Source organism: Culex quinquefasciatus, chromosome 1, assembly GCF_015732765.1.
Source record: "Culex quinquefasciatus strain JHB chromosome 1, VPISU_Cqui_1.0_pri_paternal, whole genome shotgun sequence".
NCBI classification, from domain to species: Eukaryota; Metazoa; Arthropoda; class Insecta; order Diptera; family Culicidae; genus Culex; species Culex quinquefasciatus.
The window spans coordinates 92,532,813-92,558,991 of record NC_051861.1 but is presented as its reverse complement, the minus strand read 5'-3'; the positions used below and the strand labels follow the sequence as shown (position 1 = coordinate 92,558,991).

The 26,179-nt window shown below is 35.7% G+C and overlaps 1 protein-coding gene across 1 annotated transcript in view; it reads right to left on the bottom strand.

Moving 5' to 3' along the window:
- Positions 1-11,491: 11,491 nt before the first annotated feature.
- The window catches only part of LOC6052566 (transcriptional regulator ovo), a 31,919-nt gene continuing 17,231 nt past the window's right edge, over positions 11,492-26,179 (bottom strand). Inside the window, 5 exon segments of the mRNA XM_038266913.1 lie at positions 11,492-12,396; positions 15,740-15,950; positions 16,026-16,402; positions 20,369-20,433; positions 20,436-22,241. Of these exon segments, the coding sequence (XP_038122841.1) occupies positions 12,211-12,396; positions 15,740-15,950; positions 16,026-16,402; positions 20,369-20,433; positions 20,436-22,241 (2,645 nt within the window). The 3' untranslated portion in view covers positions 11,492-12,210.

Genomic DNA, 26,179 nt, shown 5'->3' with positions numbered 1-26,179 from the left:
AATCTGTAAAGTAATTTTCGATTGCAAATTCAATTTTGCATAAAAAAATTAGGTCAAAAAATTTTATGTATGAAATTTCGATTTTCCAAAATCACCAGTTTCAAAATCATAACTCGGCGACCATGTTTCTCTATAGCTCAAAAGTTGCGGATTTTTGTCCCCTAAAACATATCAAAAAATCTCGAAAATAAAAAAATACGTATTTTGGGAATTTGAGTTTTTGTGAAAAAAAAAGTTTATTAAAAAATCGGGAAATTTTTTTCTCCGTGTACCTATTTTTTTTTCGAAATAGTCCTTAACAATACCTACAACTTTGCCGAAGACACCAAATTGATCAAAAATTCTTCAAAAGTTACAGATTTTCGAATATTTACGTACTATTTTGTATGAATAGCTGCCAAATTATGGAAAACTATATGGACAAACTAATGATGCAAAATGGCTTCTTTGGTCATAGGGAAGGCCTTCACAAAGTTTAAGCCAAATCAAAATATACAAAAAATAAAAATGGTCGAAATCGGCCGGTTTTGTAGAGAATTGCTCAAATTGATTTTTTTTTCTTTTTTTAAAATAAATAAGTTAGCAAAAATAATGTATTTTTCCAGAACAACTTTTTATTAATAAAGTTTTTTTTAAAAAAAAAGCTTAAAAAATTAAATTATTCTTACTGAAAATTGATCGCTGCAAATACTTAAAAAAATATTAAAAACGTATTAAAAACTTCAAAAAATTGCAATGATCATTGAAATTTTAAAGTTTTTTTTTTATAAAAAATAAATCAAGGCATTTAATTGCAACTGTCAAAAAAATCTGTACAATTTTAAAAAATTAAACAAACAAAAATTAAAATAAGTCAAATAAACACATTTTTGAATGTAATCTTTTATTTTTTTTAAATTAAGATATATGAATCATATTTGCAACACTAGTTCTTTTATGTATTTACTTTAAAAAAACCCAATCATAAGAAAATTGAAAAAAAAACTTACTTTTGCTTTTTCAACTTTTATCAAATATTAGTTCCGGCCAGCCACTGCTTCAGAAAAATAAGAATTGGCTCGCAGGGCCAAAAGGTTGGGCACCCCTGGTCTAGGAGGTCAAATTAAGAATTTCATTTTTCGGGTGATTTTATAGCCTTTCCTCAGTAAGGTGAGGAAGGCAAAACAAATTGAAAACTGTTCAGAAAATAATAGATGCCTGCATGATTTTTTCAAATCAATTTTTTTTCGCAATGATAAAATTTTCCAAAATACGTATTTTTTTATTTTCGAGATTTTTTAATATGTCAAAAACCCGCAACATTTGAGCCATTGAGAAGAATGGTCAAGAATTCCGCCATCGAGTTTTGATTTTTAATAAAAATAGTGATTTAAGGGAAACTAGAGCGTCCAATTTCCCGGGGTAACAAATTTTCCGGGAAACGGGAAATTTTCAGTCAATTTCCCGGAAAATCCCGGGAATTCCCGGGAAATTTTAAATTTATTGAAAATTCTTTTGATCTCTAATCTAATCTAATCAGACCCTAGCGCAGCCAATCTTTCGAAGGGATCCTGGAGAGTGCCTTAGGTTAGATGACGCCTAGCACTCTTCTTGTTAACATTTGTAGTGCGCCATTGCATCGGAATGTATTGAAACATCACAAGCGTTAAAGCGGCCAGGCCTACTGCGTAAAGCCGTATCGCAGAGATGACTCGTAATTGGGTTGAGTTTGAGCACTGAGTGTTCGAACAACAACACAATTCTGAATCGACAGGGGAGGAAGAAGCGTGGGGGCACACCACCATACGCTCCGAGATTTGGTTGTATTCGGTGGGAGCACCATGCTAAGAAGGTTTGGTACTCCGGGACCCTCTGGAATAGGGGGATGGCGTCGCTATTTTTAGACCACGTTTTCCACTTTTTCTCATCGAAACCGACTACTTTATCGACTTCATTTTGCTGGGTGAGATAGGACGCCGTCTATTTTTAGACGATGACTCAGCACTTTTCCACTCTTGCGCTTAAAAAAACCAGGTGGCAGCACGATGTAACGCCACGTCCCTATGGGACATTGTGTTTCCACGAATGCCCTGGACACTATTTGTCGTGGTTATAGCGCCACAACTCGCTCTCTGTAACAGTATTCCTAATTTCAGTCCACGCACACCAAGTCGTCATGGCCTAGTGGTAAGCATTTTTGCTTACCAATCCAAAGGACGGAGGATCGAACCCCGCCTCGAGCGACTTTGATTTTTCGTTCATATTCATCATTTCAAATTTATGTGTTCTTAACTTTCTCGTTGGGAGCAGATGGTCATCGAACCCAGAACCATTCGCTTACAAAGCGAATACCGTAACCAGTCAGCCACGGCCGCTCCCTTATTGAAAATTCTTTTGATCTTGGTTTTAATTAATAATGGTTTAAATAAGTGTGAAGATCAATTAACTGCTTGACTGCATGTTAAAAATCATTCAACTATTTTTTGATGAGAAATTTTAAACTTGAAATGAGAAAAAAAACATGCAGAAATTATGTATTTCATGACAAATACTGGTTTCAGTTCTTGAATAAATGGTAAAGCTTTTCAGTGTTGATTTTACTCCAAACAACCTAATGTTTTCAATTATTTGAAGCAAGTTTTGAATATATTTTTGCATTTTTTGAGAACAAACAATAGAAAGTAACTTTTCAATGATCTTTTTTGTATTATCATGCAACATGATTTAAATTATACGATAAATTAACAAGATTCTACAAAAAGGCTTCTATTTTTCACATTAAACTCTCTAACACCTGTAGTTGCACCAGTGCTCCATAATTCTTTTACTTCAAATTGTAATTTCTTTAGTACTAGGTTTTCAACCAATTTAATTAATTCTTTTTGCACATATTCGACTTTCATCTCATTTGATCATGGTAAACAAAAACGTAAAAAAAATCTCAATTTTTAATTTGGAGGTATTTGTAATTTGTTTTAATGAAATAACATCAATTTGTTAAAAGCTTACCTAATTGTATTAATTTAATACTCATTAAGCAAGATCTATTCCCAGTTGCATCAAAAATTAATATTATCAGAAATAATTCTGATATCATAATTTCAGATAATCTGATTAATTATAAATAAACCAAACAATACATTCAATTAAACAAAACCATGTTGAGTTTGTTCATTTATTATTTTTTCAGAGCATTTTCAAAAAAAAAACAGTTCAAAAAATTTAAGGAAATTCATACTTCCACTTGAATTTCGGGAATTTCCGGGAAATTTACAAATTTCCCGGGAAACGGGAAATATTTTTTTCCGGGAAATCCCGGGAATTCCTGGGATTTTTTTTCCCGGGACGGGAAATTGGACGCTCTAGGAAAAACCGAAATTTTTTACAGACATTTTTTTTTATCTATTTTTAAATGTAATTTTGAACTTGCAATCGAAAAGTACTTACGATGTTTTTTAAATAGTGACCATCAGTGACCATTTATAAAAATATATTTTTTTAAAGTTCAGAAAATTTGCTATAAAATTGAAAACTTCCGATTTCAATGAAACTTTGTTGTATTTTGCAATTTAAAAACTACTGTATTCCAAAACCATTGGGTCGTATCAAAAAGTAGTCAAAGATAAACTTGTAGGAAATTGGACGGGCTTTCTGAAAAAAACACACACACACACACACATTGAAAGAAATATACACGCAACTTCTATGAGATTTTTCAATTTTTATGTTAAAAAGTTAAATTGTGAGGTGATGTTACGATTTTTTTCGATCATTTTTTTAAGGAAATAGCCTAAAAAATTACAAAAACACTCACAAAAAAAGCAGGATGGTATGCATCTCCTAAAAAAAAAAATACAAAAACTGTTTTTTTTTTGAAAAGTGGTCTAAACGTCAACATTTTTAAAAACCGATAGTGGGAATCGACTTTCTAGACAATCTATATCTATATAAAAAAAAAACAATTCGACGGTTTTGTTCGAACGCGAATCAGTTCAATACGGAGCGTCGGATTTAGGTGCTCTTTGTTGCGTTGGGTTCGTATAAGTCCAAGGAAGGTTCTTACGACAAAAAGTGACAACTTTGGTCACTCTGGATCCGATTCCGGAAAATCTGCAGATTATATGGGAAAAGTTACGTAAAATCAAATTTTGATCAGAGGAGGCTGAATAAGCAGACAAGTTAAAAACGTCAATTCGCAATTCGCAATTTTCAGTGTAAGAACGGGCCTTGACCGATCTTATGCACTAGGTTCCCGACGAACACGCACTGCCCTTACACCTACATCTCACCCTTGCTCTGGGTCAGTACGAGCAGCACGCTAGAACACGCTTTGAGTGTTCGTGCCAGGCATGCACACCTTCTTTCCGGTTACGCATTTTAACTCGGCCGGGGGTGGTACATTACGTAGGGTTTGATGTAAGTATAAGCGCCTAACCATTTATAGTGTGCCTATCAACTTTCTTTAAAGCAAAAACTGTTTTATTTTTAGTTTGAATTCAAAAACTAGTTGTTATTTTACTGTGTATTGTTTTCTCCTGAAATCTTCCCTATTGTTGAGTCGTGTTTATCTGTTGCTATTTCTTTTGTCGCGGTGTTTTGTTACAATATTTTGGTCCTAAGCATCTTAGAAAAGTTTTTCAAAAGTACAATAGTAATATTTGTGTTAATCCTTTAATCATTCCATAAATTGAGCAAGGGCTCGAACCTCACTTGCTTAAGAAAAAGGTGAAGTTTCAAAACAATGAAGGAGTGAAGGAAACATACTTTGTAAAGAATCAATAGTAAAAGGAATATAGTAATTTATGAAGTAGATATAGAAATTAACAATAGTTAATAAAAAGAGGTAACAAACAAGCTTAGATTATTGTTATGATGGAACATTTACAGGGAAGATGAGAAATTATTCAAATAGATACATAAAGAAAAGGCACATGATAAACAAAATTGACATCGCTGCTAAATTAAGGGAAAGCAGACAGTTTGTTACAGCAGCATCAATTGGTAAAATAGAGTGGAAAAGCGTTGGGAAATAAGAGAATCAAATACGTAAAATCGAAATCAAATGGAGGATAGTAAACAGAAGCCGTTTTAGAAAAACAGTGAAACAAAATAAACAGAAGATAGCTGTTAGCTGAAATGGAAAAAAAGAGAAACCCCGTTCTGCGATGCTCAGGTACATCCACAGCAGTTGACTCAACATACTGCGAATCAAAACAATACCGTCTACAATCACAAATTACTTCCCTTTCCCACATTGTCGCGCCCCTTTCTTCTAGCCGTCTCTACTCTGACCCTCGCTGGTCAAAGGTTTACGAGTCGTTTCCACAGGCCACCAGCTAGGTTACACCTTGTCATCATGATGACTAAACCAAGCCAACGTGGAGGTAAGAAAATAGGACACTTGCAAGGAACCAGAGCCATGCTGTTTTGTCCAAACAGCACTACGGATGTAGTTGGGCTCTTTCCGGGATGTTCCTCGCCTAGGTGTGTCAACCGACGAGTATCATCAGTATCATGTGCACCCTTGGCCTGCAATAAGCAGACAAGTTAAAAACGTCAAGAAACCAAAATAGGGCAGGACAAAGTTTGCCGGGTAAGGCTTGCTTTACATAAATGTCTCCATATTGACCATTTTCCTTCGTCCAATCCTTGTCAAGGTACAGCGGTTTAAAAAAAATGTTGAAAAAACGGTTTTTTTTGGTGGTTTTTGGAATATTCTAGGGGAACTATACCCTTTCTCAGCCTATTTCTATTATCGGCCTATCAGCACTTTGATCATGAATTACAGCTTTCATAAAGTGTTTTTGACTGTTCCAAAGTAATAAATAGCTCAAACAAAAGTGAGCAAGCAACTCTCCATTGTTGATAAATCTGAAAATGTTGATTTAATAGCCGAAAACGGCAAAAGTGATGAGAATTGGTCGAACGGCTTAGAGTGATTAAAATGGGCATATTTCCCCTATATGACAGACTTAATTTTTCTGTCTGGTAAATATTTTTAGCTCGTCCAATTTATCATCAGTTTGCCTTTGACAGCTTTTCAATTGGATGTATGGGCTAATTACATTGCTCATAACTGAACACAGAATATTTTTTTCAGTGTGGTAGAAACCTGGTTAGTAAATAAGCTTACGAAAAAATCAAAACGAGTCAAATTGAAAAGTGGTCCAAGTCAACCTTATGGGAAGGCATACCATTCGGCATTTTTCGTGAGTCGTAACCTTTTACCTTAAAAATTGAAAAATCTCATAGAAGTGGCGTTTTCTTCAAAATTTGTGTCCCTATTTACCCCACTTCCCGTTGACCTAGAGTGCTCATATTTTGGCCAGATGCTAGTTTTATATGTACAAACAACCCCTGAAAATTTCAGGCCGATTGGTGAGATCGATGCCAGATGGGTATGCTTTGCTCGTGGACTCGCACTTAAATCCTTGACCCTTTTAAAAAGTTAGTCTTAAACTCATTAATCAACTCTAATCACTCACTGATCACTAAACTGAAATTATTTCATTGAAATTAAACATTCGGTGGCTATCAAGGTTACTGTAAGAACCTTACAGTAACCTTGGGTGGCTATATCTTAAAAACAAGGAACTTTATCAAAAAAATGTGTAAAGTACTTTTTGATGATACATTGAAATTTACATAAAAAAAATGAAGTCAAAAATGTTATGTAAAAAAGTTCGATTTTTTTTCCCAAAAAACACTCTTTTCAACAATGCATAACTCGGCGGCAAAAATATCAAAAAATCTCGAAAATAAAAAAAAACGAATTTTGGCAAATTGAGTTTTTGTGAAAAAAAAAGATAAGGCCGTTGCAAATATTTTTAAAAGTTTATGCCAAAAAGTATTTGCAACGGCCTAAATAATTATAAATTAAGTTTTTTCAATAAAAAAAATATTTTTTTAAGTGTCTCATGTTTTCTTTTTTGAACTTTTAAATGTATTTTTCTAATTTTTTTTTATGTGCTTGGTTCGATTTTTCCGTGCATAATTCCATTTGATGCGGTAGCAAACAGGTTGAATACCGTTTAGCAAAGTGGAATCCCGAAGAACTGAGAGCAAAATTGCTACCGCGGTGGGGTTGACGTCGGGTGCAAATTTAATTTGCTTCAATGTTTGCCCCCAGCGCTGGAGATGCACTAACGAGCGGAGGTAGCTCTCGATTTGAACACTGTTTTAAGGAGCAAACACAAGTGGTAAGAGATCTTTAGGTACAGCATGCAAGTTTGGATTTTCTTTTCAGCTCAATTTATAAAGAACAAAAACGCCACAATTATTATCATTTTTCACAACTAACATTGAGTGTGTCTGTGTCTTTTCACGATTTTATTTAGCAATTATTTCCAATATTATTGATGTTCGCAGTCTCGCACACGCGCTTCATATTTGCGGTGTGAGTTTGAGTTGTTTGCTTCTTTTTTTTGCGAAAATGCTTCGATTCAATTGATATTGATATCATTTTAGTTTTTCTTGCTTGCTTGCTTGTATAATAAAGTAACTGAATAATAAATGCAACGATTGGGTTCTACTGCTTTCTTTCATTTTAGTTTATTTTTTTCTAAATTTAAGTTTTTTCCTAATTTCTAGCGATTGATTTTTTGCGTATCTTTTCTTTTTATTTTTTCAAGTGTTTTGCGCGGGTGGAAAAATAGTTAAAGCCATGAATTTTTTGCGTGTTTTCATCATCGTGTGTTTTTTTGTTTTTAAAGTTCTTCTGTTTTGGTCACTTAATAATCTGTACAGAGCGAATAAAATAAAATAGTTTGATGCGAAAAAAGGAAGAACGAATTAGACTAAAAGTAGTTTTAAACTAAGAAAAGGGGGAAGGACGAAATACTTAAGTTTTCTTTTCTTTTTTTTTCATTTAGGAAGGAATAATTAACTAGAGTTCATTTTCGTTTTGCTCAAAACTGGAAATCAAATAACAATTTCTTAAATGACTACACATAATTTAAGACTAATTTAAGTATGAGTGCTGGAATGGAAGATGCCAAAGTAGAAATAGATTAACACTAAATAAAGTAAGGATGAAATTAAGGGAAGAACGAGATTAATTTACATTAGGAATGTGTGTGTGCACTTTTCTTGTTTTGCTGACGAATTCAAGCTTGAAAGATTTTTTTCCAATATTTTTTTTAGTTTTTCATAACTGGAAGTCGCAGAGAAAATAATTTATCAAAAAAAAAAAAAATATCACCTTACAAACTAGATAAAAAGGTACTCATATTGTTTACGCTTAGCAGTTAGGTTTATCTGTGTGTGTGTGTCTGTGTGAGTGTTCTCTTTTGTAAAAGTAATCATCAAGTAGGCCGTGGCGCTGCGCCCCGCGAATCTCTCCTCAACGACGGTGGCGCCGCCACCCACTGTGATCAGTTCGTCTTCAGTTTAGACTAATTTCTAACCGCTTACTTTGATGCGTTTTTCTCCTTCATTTCATCAAAAATCAAAGATCATTCTTTTCGCTAATTTTCTGGTTTCCGCCTGGCTTTACACAACTATAATGCTAACTATTCCGACACCGAAAAAAGTGATTGCACAAAAAACCCCGATATACTTTGATTTGTGTGTGTGTGTGTTTTTGCGATTATTGTTCTCTCCTTCTGCTTGTTTATCATACTAATTGTTGAGTTAAGTTTTGCACGGGGAGCGCCAAAGAGCAACGCAGCAAAGTGCGCATCTGAGTGATTGTGTAACGTTGCGTGGACGTTGCTCTTTGGGCTCCGACCTCCCCCTCCTTTCAATCGTGAGTTAAGGAACGCGATTTTACTTTAACCTCTACTCAGACTTCATTTTTTTTTTTGTTTGTTCCTTCTGCTGTGTTTGTGTGTGGTTGGGATCTGATTGTCTGTGATTACATTGAAGAAAAAAAAGCTGTAGAAAGTAGGGAAAGATGCTTCCGGAAAAGGTTGAACAAAAGTGTTTTAAAGATGCTTGACATGTTTGAAAACTAATTTATCTTTTTCCCGAAATTTCAACGTGGTTAACCAGCATTATACAAATAACAACTCAAAAATGAATATGGTAGAAAAAAAATACAACAGCTTCTTAAATTTGTAATTTTTTTAAATTGTTAAAAACTGTCAACTCAAAATGTATCAACTTTGAAAACCTTCAAATTATTTTTTTTAACTTTGTTTTGTGTTTCTTCCTCCCTTGTAGTTTCATAAATATATATTCCTTTGAACATTCTTGCTCAAATTCAATCCACTTCAACGAATTATCATTGTGGTTAACATTACGCAGTAGGCCTGGCGGTTTATTACAGGAGGATGTTGAAAGTAATCACCCCAACAATCTCCAATTTTTTTCTGAAAAGATGGCTGCGCTAGGGTTAGTTCAAATTAGATTGTGTGCAACTAATCTAATAGCCGATGGCCGGCTATGAAATTATGGGAAACTTTTTTTAATTGAATTAAAAGTTTGATTAAACCGGACTCCATGTTGTTTTGAAGCATGGAATTGAAATCTGAAGATGCAACAAAATAAATTCAACACAAATTTGCTGAATCTGAATTGATTTTATTTTTTATCCGCAAACAATAACAGCCTGAAACATATATTATTTTACCCAAATTTAGGCAGATATTAGACTATGACAAACAAACAAACTCGCACTTTTTGACAGTTTCGTAAACTTTGCTTTGTTTGTTTGCAAAAATGTCAACCTGCATACATTTTGAGTTGTTTGCGAGTTTGCCGCAAACTGTCAAACAAGAAACAGTGCGAGTTTGTTTGTTTGTCAAAATCTAATACCTGCTTAAGTTTGGAAAAAACTTGAATACGAAAAATGCAGATTTTATAAAGGCATTTTGTTTTAATTTCTGTTAGAAAAACACATAAAAATTATTTTATCTTATTTTTAAGTTATGGTTGCAAAATCCCAAAATATCGCATTCGATATTTGAAAAAAAAATTGAACAAATTTTATTTCATGAAAAAAGGTTCAATAATCAAAATTTATTTTGTTTTTTTAATGGTATTTTTGATTATTTAAAATTATTGAAAAAGACTATCGATTGATGCAATTTATCAAGATCCGTTAATAATAAATGATTTTTTAATTTTTAATTTCAGCAGATCAAAACCTAAAGTATTTTGGTGGAATCGAGTTAGTTTTGATAAGCTCCTTTTCATTTTAACAAGAGCTTGAGTTGTTTTGAAGACTCAAATTGAAAATATTAAATTTTATAGTTATAACTCATAAGTTGATTGACATTAATTTATTCCAAATAAAATCAATAAGGAAGAGAAAATAATTTCAATCTTGAAGCTAGGAATTGATAAAATTTAGTTTTTTTTCAATAAATTCAGGCAGCAAGATCATTAAGTTTTTATTCAGTAAAAAAAACTATTTTCATGAAATTTTTATTCATGTTAATTTGAGTTAAACTAAAAAAAGAAAGTGAAGCTTGAAAACAAGCCTAAAATTGAGTTTGGCTATACAAATTAAAATATTTTTTTTTCATCTGTCAAAGGTTTAATCTCAAAAGTTTAAGGTGACAGTTGCTATAAATATTGAATGTCATTTGAAGAAAAAAATCGACAAAATCTACTTTTTAATTTTTTTTTTGTTGAAATGGAATGGAACGTTCTTTTATTACGTAACGCAAATTTAAAACAAAACATTAAAGAAATTTCAGCTCAAGGGTAAGAACCACCTTTATACCTGGGACTAAGATAAACTGAAACTGAAAAAGACATATTCCAAGCCTGAAACAAATTAAAGTTTCCCATAATTTCACTGCCAGCCAGCAGAAATTCAATTGGTAACACGCACATAATACTAAAAATTTGAAATTTAAGAAAATTGAAAAAAAGAAAGCCAGAAATTGTAAAATGTCATCCAAACATGGTTCATCGGTATTTTTTTATAGATTTTGCTTTTTAAACCAAAATTTATATGATTTTACTTGATTTTTTATACGTTAAAAGTTTTCATGTATGTTCAACTTTTATTTTTTAATTTTCAATATGAATGAAGACTTTTTATGCTTTAATTTTATGTTCTCCAGAATGATTAAAAAAAGTTGAAAAAAAAAGAAAATTGAGAAATTGAAATTTTTGAAATTGATCAAGTTTATTTCAAATTCTAATAAAAATGAGCTTCCATTGCTGGCGCCCCAGCATTTTTTTATTAATAATTGACTACATTAGACAAAATTACACAAAATTACTGCGTTGTGTTTACCGCAGAGAGGATTCAGAGAACGGGTCACATTTCACAAAATCTACAGGGGAGGAAGGATGCACGGACATACCGTTCTAAATCTAAAGCTGAGAATTGAACAAAAGGTACTTTTTAGAGTTTTTTTTAAACTACAAAAATATTTCAAAAAATAAATTGAACGAAACATTGTTTCAAGGATTTCTGAGTTTTGAAAACAATATTTTTTTAAATGAGGGAAAATACGAAATTTGAAATTTCTTCAAACCATATCAAACATCATTTAAGGAGTATTAATTAGCAAATGTGATTTTTAAGAATAAAAAAAAGATAACTTCAAGCAGATACATTTTTAAAAAGGTTTAATGAGTATCAGAAACTATAATCGACATATTTGTTTCTAAAACAACAAAATTTAACCACTTTGCAGCAGCCGCTGCAAATTTTGTTCACACATTTCTTCCAACTTTCAATCCTATCAGCAAAAACAAAACAACGAAAAAAAAAAAAAAACAATCGCAGTTGGCGACGACGACGACGAGTCGATCGATGCTGACCCGGCCGGCATCTTCTTCTTCTTCGCTTCTTCATTAATCAATTCTTTTGTTCTCTCTCTTGCTAACTTGGTTGTGTGTTGAGTGTCCTTTTTTTGATTTGTGTGTATCTTTCTCTCTTCTACTAAACTGAAACTAAAAAAAAGTCTAAAAAAAATTACACATAAAAAGCCTTAGCTGCTGATTTTTTCTCCGATACGCGACCCCTTTTTTGTCTCCAGCAAAAAAGTTGGTTCTCTCTCTCCCTTTCACTCTCTCTTGTGTGTGTGTTGCCTTACATGTCTACGCGATTAGTAGTAATATAAAATAATATTGCAGCAAATAAATAATTGTTAGTGTTTAAACGTTTAACATGTTATCGCCTACTTTGATTACTTCTCCTCTTCTTTTCACTAAACTTTTCGTTTTCATTTTTTTTTCTACATGCTACTTATCTCATTTCAACAGAGAGGAACCCCCCAAAGGGGAGAAGGGGAAGGGGGTCGCGTATCGCCATCTCGCTCTCGCCGTCTAATTCTGCACCGGCATCGGGAACGAGCCGAGCAGGTTGTTCGCAAACTGCGAGTTGGTGAACTTGAAGTGGCGCTTGTCGTAGAACTTGAGCAGGGCCGGCGAGTACGGGTGCTTCTCCTTCAGGTGCAGGTAGTGCACTTCCGGCTCGTTCGTCGTGTGGCCGCACTCCTCGCACACGTACATCTATTAGAAGAGGAGGGGGAGAAGAATGATGTAATTAGTTGTTTGATTACTCGTTGCGACGTAGCATCGAGTGAGGTCAAGGAACCTGGGGTGCGGACGTTGAACTGTGCGGAAATCGGAAACGTTTTGTTGAGGGCGAGCTTGTTTTTGTATTTCTTGTTTTGCATGAAGCAATTTGTAAATTTTAATTAACCCTCTATTCCATTTTTGCATGAAAAAACATTGTGTTTTAACTGAGAAACTAACAATGTTTCTTTCGCCAACAATTTCATTGGAACTTCAAAGATCAGTAACTAAATTTGTTTTATTTTTATACAAGAGCCAAGAGTCAAGACAATAGAAAACATACGTGTTATATTGGTTATATTTAATGGTTCATTTCAAATTTACACAAACCGTACATTCTTAACAAGAAACAGTAAACAACATTTTCACTCAGAAATAACCCTTCTCATTTAAAAACATAATAAATGCCCACTTAATTGAAAATACAATAATTGTAAAATAACTTGTATTATGAAAAATGTTAAAAAACAATCAATAAGTTATAATAATAAAAAAATGCTGTGTTCCGAACCTTAAAAATCACTTGATCACATTACATTTTAAGGTATGGATTTTTTGTTCGAAATTGTTGTATATTTTGAATAAAAAAATATAATTATTAAATTTTCTGAACTGTTTTTATTGAATTTTATTTTTATAAAATTCCAAAATGTTAAATTATTAAAAACTTCAAAATAATATTTTTTTGATATACACTGTAAAAAAATGCTTAAATTTGGAAGGTGTAATTTTGTAAGTGTAAAAATAACCTCTTTTATGATGTAATTATATATTAAATTAGACTAAAAAAAGTAACATTTCTCCAGAAAAGCAGTAAAACTACACATTTTCAGAGGTAAAATTACACATTTTTGCTGACATAAAAGACCTTCTTAGATGTAATATTACCATGATTTTTTACTGTGTATTTAGAATCAACTCAAAATATTTATTCAATTTCAATCTTAAAGAAAATAACAATTTAAGAGAGCTTCTAAAAAAAGGTTTTAATAAGTTTAAGAATTCCTCATAATTAAAAGATTTATTACAAGTTTTTTATGCTTCCAGTTATTTTCCAAACAAATTTGAATTTGACCATGATTATTATTATGGCGATAATTTATGAAGACAGATTATTTTTTTTTGCTTCAAAATACCGTATTAGAAAAAACCCGAGTTTTTCTTAATTTGCCACATCAGCATAAAAAAGGTATTTTTTTTTTTAATAAATTTCCACAACTTTTGAGTTTGCGGTGTGAAACACTAGAATTTATACTGAATACCGTATTTTTAAAAGATACAAAAGATATGATTTCTAATTGATTTTCGCTAAATTTGATTTATTTTCTTAAAAATACTGAATTTTTGAAAAAATATATTTTTCATAATTTGAAATATACGGCGAAGAATTTTGTATTGAATTTTTGAAATTTAAACTTTTTTTTAATAAATATGTTGGGAATCTTTAAGTTTTATTTCACACTAAATGAAAAAAATCGCGTCGTTTGAAACATGAATTGCAAATTATGAAAATTTAATTATTTTTGATACTAGGAATTTCTTAAATTATTAGTAATATTGAATAATTACTGTAATGTAGTAAACATGAGTTGAAATCTAAGGTAGATTGACAATCATAATGCAAAATAGAAAAATGAGATTATTTTTGAACACTCTATTTTAAGCAAAATTAAACTATTTTTTATCAAATAAACTGTTTTGAGACAATTTGAGTATTTAACACCCATGCATTTAAAATACGGAATTTTGTGATAAATTACGAAAAATACGTTACGAAAAATCTTGAAAAGAAGTTAAAATGCATTTTAAATTTTATGTCATTTGATACTTGAAATGCAAATTTAATAATTTGAGTATTTTTACGCGATAGTTTGTGATCAGTTTAGGTATTTTTTTAAATACAGTAATTTGTGAAGAACTGGGTATTTTTCAATGATTTCTGTATTGTGGTTAGCATGCATTAATAATTTGCATTGAAAAGCATGAACATTTGGGCATTGAAGTTCTGAAAATGCAACTTTTCAGTATTTAAAACATATTCAAACACAAAATTTTGAGAAAGTTTTAGGATTTTAAACTTAAAAATGCTATTGAAGCGAAAATGTTATATGAATAAAATACGATATTTTGTGAAAAATTTAGCATTTTACTGTTATTTTTGTAATGTACTTTTAATACGTTCAAAATAATGCAATATATGAAATTTTGAAAACATTTTTTTAAATTAGGCAGAAAATTAAAAAAAAAGTATTTTAAAAAACTAAGTGTTTTATGCAGATGTGAATGTTTCGCCCTTGAAATAAAATTGTGTTATATTGCAAATAATTACAAATACAAAGTATTTCAAGAATTGTGAGATTTCAGATTTTTTACCGATTATAATTTTAATGATTGTTTAAAAAAAGAGTTTCGATTTTTTTTAAATTTTAAGAGGATTTAGTTTGAATTTGGTGTTTTAAGTTAAATAACTGATAAAAAATATAAATCATTTTTCGATAACCTTATCTTTAAAACCCTTGACGACGACAGTACTGGATTTAAGACAAACATATTTAACTCAATTTACTATTAAAATGACAAGGATTAAAAAACATTTCCAACATAAAAAAGGTTTTAAATAACCCTGTTTTAAATTGAAATGAAAATACTTTCTGGTACTTCTCTTTCACATTTAAGAAAAAAAATGAAAACAAAAATACAATTTGGTTTAACATATTTAGTAGTGGTTCATTAATTGAGAAGTGGTTTTCGTGAATTAAAAAAAAATCTCGAATCTCGAAAAAAATGAATTTTATCTGTTTCTCAAAGATTTGTCAATCGTTAAATCTAGATTACTTTTGTAGAACTACCAATTTTCTATGAACATAGGACCTTTTGAAAAAGTAAGCGAGGCATTTCCTTAAACACAAAATGGCGATTGCGATATCTCATAACAGGGTTGCCAGATTTCCTAATTGAATAAAAGTTTTCGAAAGTTTTTTTTTTCAAATACCTTCCAAAAAATGAAACGGAAGTAAGATTTTTAAGCTTTAAAACATTCAGATCCGAATGGCTGAAGTTTGCTCAAGTACACATAAATTTGGACAGGGTTGCCAGATCTTCAAGGTCTCTTTCAAAAGAATAAAAATGTTAATTGATTAATTGATCAAAACAGATCAAATTTGACTCAGGTTGATTCTGACCCTCTGAGACAAAATAAAATTTATCAACGTTTCCCCTTCATCGCAGTCCATCTTCAGGGTCCACTTAAAACAATGTCACCAATTAATAAACTCACCTTCGTGCGGCGCTCCTTGTACGCGTACTGGTGCTGCACGCCGTGCACTTTGAGGCAGTGCGACTCGAGCGAGCACCGCTGCGTGAACGACTTCTCGCACAGGTTGCACTTGTACGGCCGGACGCCGGTGTGGGTGCGCGTGTGGCGCTTCAGGTCGAACGTGTCGTTGAAGCCCTTGCCGCAGAACGTGCACAGGTAGCGCTTCACGTCACTAGGAGAGAACGGAATAAAAGAAAAGAAGATTGTTATTTCACTAAAAATTCCGATTGGTTGGAGGTCCACTTACCTGTGGCACTTCATGTGCCGGTTCAGCAGCCGCTGCAGCGTGAACGTCTTCTGGCATATCCGGCAGCAGAACTTGCTGCTTCCGCTGGTGCTGCCACTGCCCGAGTCGGCACCGGAGCCGGACCCGGAACTGGTACATCCGTTCTCGTCGCCGAGCAGGTCCGCTTGGTGCTGCTGGAGCTGGGATTGCTGGTGGAGTTGCTGCTGCTGCTGCTGTTGTTGTTGTTGCTGTTGCTGTTGGTGCGAGAGCAGTTTGCCGTGGTGCTTCTCTTCGGAGCTGTCACGAAGCCGGCCGGGCACGTTTTCCACCGCGAGTGGGTTCTTGATGCCGTGGCCGCCGTTGACGAACTCGAGCTGGACCTCGGCGGGGAGACCGAGCTGAAATTAGAGAGACAGATTTGTTAGCTTTGAAGAAAATGTGAAGAGGTGGTTCTCTCTAGGGCAGAACTAGAGTCTACGTTTTTTCCCGCAAACAGAAAGAGAGTTGCAACGATGACTTCCCCTCGGCTGTCAAAACAATTGTTGTCCTAACCTCACATTACTCTCCTCTTAGAAAGAGAAAATCTCATTGGCTTATGCACGAAGTGATTTGTTTACCTTTTTTCGGCACCCTCAGAAAATGTCATACAAAATTGCTTGCCGATCTTTTCCGGGAGAGTTCCAAAAACAGATCAGGCAGCAATTTGTATTGATTTGACGTTTGCTGAGGGTGCCAAAAGTTTGGTTATGTTACTGCTTGCAAAAGACAATAGCTTCTTTTTTTGCAAGCAGTAACATAACCAAACTTTTAGCAAACGTCAAATCAGCACCAACTTGCAGCTGGATCTTTTTCCGGATCTCTTCCGGATTGTTTGATGTATGCTGGAGGAGTCGAAAAAATGAAATAAATCACTTCGTATGCCAGTAAAAACAAAACTACAAAACGACAATAACAAAGGAGTAAAAACAAAAAAACCCGAGGGGCAAGTCAACGTTGCAGATTTCCCACACCAGAACAGATGAGCAAAAACAAAACAAAACAGGAGATAGTTAGAAGAAGAAGAAAAAGAAGAGGAGCAGATCAGTAACGCGAAGTGAAAATCAATCATTTGTACAACAGAGAGGGATTGCGGCGCAGTTATTTTTGTTTGTTTGTTGGTATTATTTCTGTCAAAACAACCACGCTAGTACGACAATTTACAGAAAAGCCAGCCAACTCTACTACTAGTTCACTTGGTTCAAATGGGTCTAAGTGTTTGTGTGTGAGTGATGTGTATGTGATTGGGAACGAATTGGAGGGTATTTTTGACATTTTTGACACTTTTGAGTATACAAATGTGCACAAGGCAAATTTAATTTAATTTAGGCAAGCTCATAAATCGATCAAGTTTCTCTGAAGACCTAAAGATCACAGAATCTCGGATAAATGAGTCTGGACTGTTTATTGAGCTCAACTCACAACACAACTGAAGTCAAATTCTTTGTATCAGAAAATAAATAACAAATTTATTAATTGACGTGTTTTTAAGTTTTCTGTTGTATTTGGATGTTTATTGTTTTAATAAACAGATCTAAATTTGTTTTCGAAAAGGTCTTATAAGCATATGAAACAAAATAGCTTAAAGGACCTTTAAAAAACTCTAGAGATATTTGATACCCTTTTTTATTTGAAATTTCAAGAGGCAGAATTTATCAGGTTAAAAAATTCTGAAATTGAGAAAATCAAAAATTCAAAACATTCCAAATTCTAAAGCTGAAAAAAAACTTAAAAATTCAAAAAAAAAGTTTTAATATGAAGAGATTTTAGAAAATTTTAAATTAATTGAAATTTTTGAAAATTTCAAAAATTTTGAGAATATTGTGAATATTGAGAATTTTGAAATTTTTTAAAATTCAGAGGATTTTGAAAATTTTGACAATTTGCGAATTTTGAGAATGTTGAAAACAAAATATGATAACTTTTGTGATTTTTGTGAATTTTTGCGAATTTTGAGATTTTTAGAATTTTGGGACTTCATTAAATTTTGCGAATTTTGTGATTTTTTTGAATTTCGAGAATTTTGTGAATTTTGAGAATTGAAAAGATTTTAAAAGTTTTTAAATTTTTTGAAAATTTTGAAAATTTTGAAAATTTTGAGAATTTTGAAAATTTTGAAAATTTTGAAAATTTTGAGAATATTGTGAATTTAGAGAATTTTGATTTTTTTTTTAAATTTTGAGGATTTTGATAATTTTGAAAATTTGAGAATTTTGAGAATGTTGAAAACGAAATTGAATAACTTTGAGAACTTTTGTGAATTTTGCGAATTTTGAGAATTTTTAAAATTTTGGGACTTTTGTAAATTTTGCGATTTTTTTGAATTTCGAGAATTTTGTGAATTTTTCGAATTTTGAGAAATTTGATAATTTTGATGATTTTGAGAATTTTGAGAATTGAGAAATTTAAGAATTTTGAGAATTTTGAAAATTTTGAAAATTTTGAGAATTTTGATAATTTTGAGAATTTTGATAATTTTGATAATTTTAAGGATTTTGAGTATTTTGATAATTTTGAGATTTTGGAGAATTTTGCGAATTTTGCGAATTTTCGGACTTTTTAGAATTTTGAGGTTTTTAAGAATTTTGGGGCTTTTGAGAATTTTGTGAATTTGAAAAATTAGGAGAATTTGGAAAATTTTGTAAATTTGAATGTTTTTGAAAATTTTAATGTTTTAGAAAATTTGGAGAAATTTGATAATTTTGAGAATTTTGATAATTTTGAGAATTTTGAGAATAATGTGAATTTTGAAAATGTTGAGAATTTTACGAATTTTGATAATCTTGAGAATTTTCATGATTTAAGAATTTTGAGAATTTTTCAAATTTTGAAAATTTTAAGAATTTTGCGAATTTTGAGAATTTTGGGACTTTTGAGAATTTTGAAGTTTTTAAGAATTTCGGGACTTTTGAGAATTTTGTGAATTTGGAAAATTTAGAGAATTTGGAAAAATCTGTGAATTTTGAAAATTTGAATGTTTTTGAAAATTTGGAGAAATTTGATAATTTTGATAATTTTGAGAATTATGTGAATTTTGAAAATTTTGCAATTTTGTAGAATTTTGAGAATTTTAGAATTTTAGAATTTTGGAATTTTAGAATTTTAGAATTTTAGAATTTTAGAATTTTAGAATTTTAGAATTTTAGAATTTTAGAATTTTAGATTTTTAGAATTTTAGAATTTTAGAATTTTAGAATTTTAGAATTTTAGAATTTTAGAATTTTAGAATTTTAGAATTTTAGAATTTTAGAATTTTAGAATTTTAGAATTTTAGAATTTTAGAATTTTAGAATTTTAGAATTTTAGAATTTTAGAATTTTAGAATTTTAGAATTTTAGAATTTTAGAATTTTAGAATTTTAGAATTTTAGAATTTTAGAATTTTAGAATTTTAGAATTTTAGAATTTTGAATTTTAGAATTTTAGAATTTTAGAATTTTAGAATTTTAGAATTTTAGAATTTTAGAATTTTAGAATTTTAGAATTTTAGAATTTTAGAATTTTAGAATTTTAGAATTTTAGAATTTTAAAATTTTAGAATTTTAGAATTTAAAATTTTAGAATTTTATAATTTTAGAATTTTAGAATTTTATAATTTTATAATTTTATAATTTTAGAATTTTAGAATTTAAAATTAACAAAAAATGAGGAATATATGAATTTCAGAATTTTATGTTATTTTTTAAATTTTAAAAGTTTTTAAATGTGTTTTAAAGATTTCTTTACCGAATTCGGTAATTTAATGTTCGGAAAAATTGAGATGGGTAAATCACCTGTCAAAATGAATTTAATTTTACCGAAAGTAGGTTGAACTATTGAAGTTCGGTAAGATTTTACCGAATTTAGTAGTTTTTGATTTACCGAAATATTTAACAGTAAAAAATACGGTAAAAATAAAAAAAATTAAAACAAATCGAAAAAAACTGGAGAAAACTATCCAAGTTGATGTTCAAAAGAACAAAGTTCGTTTTAAAAACAAAAAATAAATAAATTCGAGAGAAAATAGCAGCACAACTAATGCATAATTGTCCCAAATACCTTCCAACTCGTTCCGCTATTGTTCTGTTATGCGTTTTTCTGTACACATGTGAGTTTTTCGTGTGTGTGTGTGAGAGAGAGAGAGTCATCGATCCACGACACTGCTCTTACCCTTTGCTGTAAAACGTTCAATTTCACATCGGCCACAATCGGGGACAGGGGAACGGTGGATAGCGGAGGCGAAGAGTGGGTCGTCTTGACCAGCTCCTCGGACGGTGACGGCGAACAGGACGCGGAGTTGGGCGAGGACAGCATCGAAATGTGGTAGCTGAGCTGAGCGGTTCGACTTACGTTTTGGATGGTTGACGCGACGACGGCCGGGGGAGGCGCGGTGACGGCGGGTCCGTTCAGGAACCCGCGTGATGGGGCATTCCGGCGGCGATGGCAGCGGCTGCTGCGGCGGCGGCGGCCGCGGCCGCTGACGAGGAGGATGAGGAGGGGGGTGAGGAGGATGAGGATGGGGATTGGAGGGAGTGGCTGGTGGGGGAGGGGAGGGAGAGATTGCTGTGCGAGTCGAGGTCGAAGCTGCTGAGGGAGTGGAACTGGTGGTGGGAGGTTGCGTAGCTGGGTGGGTTTTCGTGGTGCTGCTGGTTGTGGTTCTGCATGTATTTGTGGGTGTTGTTGTTGTTGTTGAAGGAGTTGTAGGATCGGGAGAGGAGCATGTGGTCCTGGTACTGGTCGAGCCCGTCGTGGTGCAGCGACGTTGAGACGGAGTCCGGGGTGAGGGAGGGCGTTGAGGTGAGTTCGAGGTCGTTGCAGTTGCTGGAGTGGTCGTCGGACGGGAGCCGGTTCAGGAAGTGGCTCAGGTCGACGGCGTCGGTGAGGCTGTCCAGCAGGTTGCTATCGCCGGGTGAGGAGAAGGTTAGCGTTGCGGTGAACTGGAGCGGGTCTACGCCGACCCCGTTCATGTCGACCATCATGGAGTCGTTGACGTCGTACGTGCCGTACAGGTTCGACAGCGAGTCGATCTTGGAGTCGTAGTCGAGGTCCGCTTCGTCCTTGAGGGCTAGCCCGTACGTGGAGTTGTGCAGCATTGAGTATTGTTTGGACGTGGTTCCGCCGCCGGAGGCGGAGTTCCCGTTGGCGTCCGTCGTGTAGCCTCCGCCGATGCTGGTGAGATCCTGGGTCGTGTCGCAGTCCATGTTGTTCCAGGCGCTGTTCAGGAAGCCTCCGTTGGCGTTGTACCCGTTCAGGCCACCCGCGTTTCCTCCCTTCAAGCTCTCGTAGAACGGCGGCAGCGATCCCGTCGGAGGACTGTTCGGTCCGTAGTTGGATCGCCCATCCCGACCACCTCCCATGCCACCTCCGGCACCTCCTCCACCTCCAATAGCTCCACCACTTCCTCCGCTACTTCCCCCCGAACCCCCAGAGAAGCTAATGCTTCCACCTCCACTGCTGTGACCGCCACCAGCCTGAGCTCCTCCGCTCGAAGACCTTCCATGTCCCGCCGCGGCCTGCACGATCCCGTTGACCTTCAACCGATGCTGGTACGCATGCATCGCCAGCAAATGCCGCCGCCACATGACCGCCTTGCGGGCATCCCTCATCCGCTTCTCCTTCTCCTCATCCTCCTTCTTCCCATCCTTCTCCTCCGTCCGCTTCGGCACCCGACAGTCAATCGGCTGCTCCTGCTCCGGCTCAACCTCCGGTGCCCGCACCTTCAAATCTACCGCCTTGGGACTGCTCTCGGGGCTCTGCACGGTCTGCGGCGCCGTCGGCGCCCTCCGTATAACCGAACACCGCACCACCGGAATCGACGGCGGCGGTGTCCGCGGAGGTCCAACCCGCACCACCTCCCGCTCCTCCGTAATCACGTTCCGTTCCTCCCGCAGAATCTCTTTCTTGTCCGCCTGTGGCGGCGCAACCGCCGCATAGTCCTTCCGTTCGGCCGGGGTCAGCAATCGGCGGCTTGTGGCCGTCGTCACTTCCGGCTGCTGTTCTTTGGCGATCTGAGCGATTGTGCGCTGCAGGAAGAGCGGCGACGATTGTGTGGGTGCTGGTGAGTTGCCATTGCTGCTGCGGCTGGACTGAGAGGAGCACAGGAGGGACGGGGAGGATGAGCTGCTGTGGGCGGCCCGGATGGCCGAGGAGAAGATCGAGGGCGAGGCGGACGACTCGCGGCACGGTGGGCTCAGGCGGTTCTCGTCGCCGAAGATGTCGCGGACTGTTGGGGAGGGAGAGAGAAAAATGGTTGTTTTAGTAGAATGTAGGGGAGAGACATCTAGTGGTGAGTAGTTTGAAGGTTGGCAACAGAGATTTCGTTGAGGGTGACATCTAGTGGCGAGTAGCAGAAACTAACTGCTAGGGTCATGAATAATGCCAACAAGATGGTTCAATTCAAAAAAAGAAAAAAGGGGGAAGAGTTGCCTCAAAAGAACTCCAGGAACTGCTGCGTTCCGATCGCGGCGTAATTAACTCAGCATATGGTTGAGCACTTGTTGCAACCTTCAAGCCAACATGTTCTTTCAGCGTTTCGGCTTTCTTCGCCTCAACGGGGGGGTCAATCAACAAGCCAGAAGGCGTTCTCGATTTCATGACTTTCTTTCAAAGCCAGACCGAAGTTATATGTGGAGGCACAATTTGTCCAAAGAAAGGGTTTTTTTTCCTCTCTTTTCTTTTCTTTCGCCGTTGGGGTTCGTCGCGCGAGATCCTTGCGCCGTGTAGGGATAATTGACCAATTTGGACGGAGCGCGTTCTTCGTGTTACGAAATCATCGAATAAAACGGTTCACGGCTGCGCAGCAGTGGTCGATTCTCCGCGAACGGGAAATGAGGTCATTTTGGTCATTTGCGTACTCGCATACATCGGGCTTTCTTCGGGAAGCAAATTGCCGACACATGTTCCGCAAGAAAACAGCGGGTTCATTTCGGTTGCATTGTTCGAAGCTGGAATTTTATCTTTTTTGAAAGAGTTGTTCAATGTGTCAGGTTCGTTGCTTCGCGATGAAGTCTTTTGTTGTTTTGAATTCTTTGGACAGTTCAATGAAACGAAAAACAGTCTTGAAACGTCAAAAAACATAAATTTGTCCAATATCGGCCCGACAAGAAAAAACTTGACGGATTTCTTATGGGGTGGTGAGTGTGTTTGTATTTTTGACAGCAGCTTTGCGTGAATCACAAATATGTGGGCAGTGTTGCCAAAAGGTTGGATTTTTTGATTAAATGAAATTCAAGTCTTTTAATCTGTGGATTTACATTAATTAAAGGTACAAACAGCATGATCAAAAGCCGCTCCGTTGAAGGTTACCTCAACCTATATCCAGCTCGCGACTATAATTAAAAGGAAACAACTTCTGTCCCGAACGGAACATAAATTACCGCACTCATGTCCCTCAACGGCCCCCTCCACCTCCAACACGTGACACTCTACTTCCGAATCCATCGGCACACCCCTCGACCTTCGCTAAATCTTGCTTCCACTCTGAAACATGCATCGAATATAAAAAAAACTGGAACCATCCGGCACACGAGCGCAAACCCGCTTCGGTCATCATGACAGCGATAAAAACAACAACAACAACAGCAAGAAAAAAACAGCAAATAAATAAAACGGAACAAACCTAACCTACACACACGGCGAGGGGTCCGTCTCAAGGCGTTAAAAGTCGTTCTCTGCCACTGTAAAATGGCGCACATTACACGACCCAAGTAGTCTGCGCCGCGGAGATGACTGGACCAAACACAGGGCGACTTGTTCGCGGTGAAGGTAAACAAGGTAGGCCGCGCGCGCGCGGTATTGACACTGAAAACGTCCAAGATCTTGGAATGATTTTCGCGCGCGCCTTATGCAACACTAATACAAGCGCAGCAAGCGCGAACGGAACTGTCAACGTTTTGAGGTTAGGTTAGGCTACCGTTGATTGCGAGGCGTTTAAACGTTAGACGTTGGAACTGAAGAAATAGAAGTAGTTTGGCGGACCCCTCGACGGGACTGTGACAGTTGTGCACTTTGGCAACACTGCATCATGATTGTTTGTAAACAAACTGAGTGTGATTTGTTTACAAACAATGAATGGTTTGAGTACTTTGATTGCGATAATTTTGAATAGTCTGTAGGACCCCTCGGCGTGACTTTGACAAATGTTGCTTTTTGGCAACACGGTATCAGTGTTGTCTGTAAACAAACTTGAGGTGATTTGTTTACAAACAATGCATGGTAAAGACTCTTGGAAATGTATTAATTTTAGGAACATTTGAACGGTACATTGACAGTTGTGCACGATGGCATCACCGCATCTGTGTTGTTTGTGAACAAACAAAAATTGATTTGTTAGCAAACAATGCAAATATTTTGCAGAAATCAGAACAACTGTTTCGATTCTAATGATGATCTTCCTCAGGATTCTGTTGACAGTTATTTTCAGTTTCCTGGAAAGTTTGGTTATGTTTACAGATTTCTCTTGGTAACTTTGACGGTTGTTTAATTTGACAACACTGCATCTGTGTTGTTTGTAAACAAACAAAAATTGATTTGTTAGCAAATAATGCAAATATTTTACAGAAATCAGAACAACTGTTTCGATTTAAATGATGATCTTCCTCAGGATTCTGTTGACAGTTATTTTCAGTTTCCTGGAAAGTTTGGTTATGTTTACAGATTTCTCTTCGTGACTTTGACAGTTGTTTAATTTGACAACACTGATTATGTGTTGTTTGTTAACAACATTAGCGGGTGAATTGTCTACAAATAATGCTTAGTTTCATCAGAAATCCAACGTTTCGAACTTTTTGGTGACCTTCTTGAGGGTTCTTTTTCAGTTTTTTTTTTATTTCGAAGAAGGTTTGGTTATGTTTACAATTTTCTTGTTTTACTCAATCAAAATGGCTTGCCAAGACTAAGTACAGCGAGAGCCACAAGATAATATGTAGGTCGAGCCATCCCAGAACACGTAGTCCTTCGGTTTATCCCCCTCCTCTCAATAGCTTGAATAACTTAAGCTAAGTCACCTCCGAGAAGCGACTTTGTCGCCGCCGCAGGCGGAAAGATCAAGTTCTAAGTGGCAGTCGAATCCCGCGCAGCTCGAAACGGGACAAGAATGTGTCGGCTCTATCTCGGCTAATATAAATAACTATAGAGCGGGGATCGTAAAGATGTCCGGAATGATGTTGTGCCCGGAGAAGAACGTGAAAGAGAGCACAGTGCAGTTGAAGAAAAAAAAAAACTGGTCAGTCGAAAACCGGTTCTTCGGAATAACACAGCGAGAGGGGGCAATCTGAGGAGAATAATAAATTTTAAGAAATTTCTTTCCTTGAAAGCTTCGCCGAGTAGCGGTGGAGACTTGGGCTGCTAGAAGCGGCGAACCTTCGGAAATAAAAGGGTTCTCGGTTTTCTTTTTTCAACCCGTTTTCCGTGTCGTTTTGTAGCTTGGCGATCAAGGTTTTACGATTAGTACCGGGGAGCTTTTAGGACATAACCTCAAAAATTCGATGTAAACAAAACCGCGTCAAACGTCAACTTGACATTTGCGCCGCAATTTCTAGGTTACGTTCGCCAACTTGATTACCATTCTCGACCTGCTCATGTGACCCGCGATCGAACGGAACAAAACCGCCTCCTCGCCAATATCCGATCGCGCGCGCGACACAAGGTGATCCGGTCCTCAGACCGTTCTCAATCCCATGCGCGCACGTGAGGCAACAGGAGGTGGCGAGTTATTTCAATGTTACGCGGTCCGTTGTGTCGCTGCGCCGAATCCTTGAGTCCGTAAAAGCTCTACCGTAGCGTGGACGAAAAATGGCTTTTAAAATTAGAATTAGCACTAATTGCTAGGGTTGGGTTACGTTACGAACGGGGGTAAAATCAGATCAGAAGCTCCGATCTCACACGCGCGAGACAATTCTGGGAAAGGCTGACCTGCTCGGTTCTGCGAGAACAAAAAAAAACTTGACAAGAAGCACGCATCTCTCTCTCCGCGTCGGCTATTAACAATTTATAAAATGCTAAACTCACATGAGCTCGCCAAGCTCAACACAATGGCTCATCATCCGGACGCCCTCGCTCTGCTTTCTCACTCAGCGCTAAATTGCATGTCTGGAGCGTCTCAATCATGGTTCTTGACTCTAATTTTGCCTTTCGATCCCACGTTCATGACCGCCAATTTGC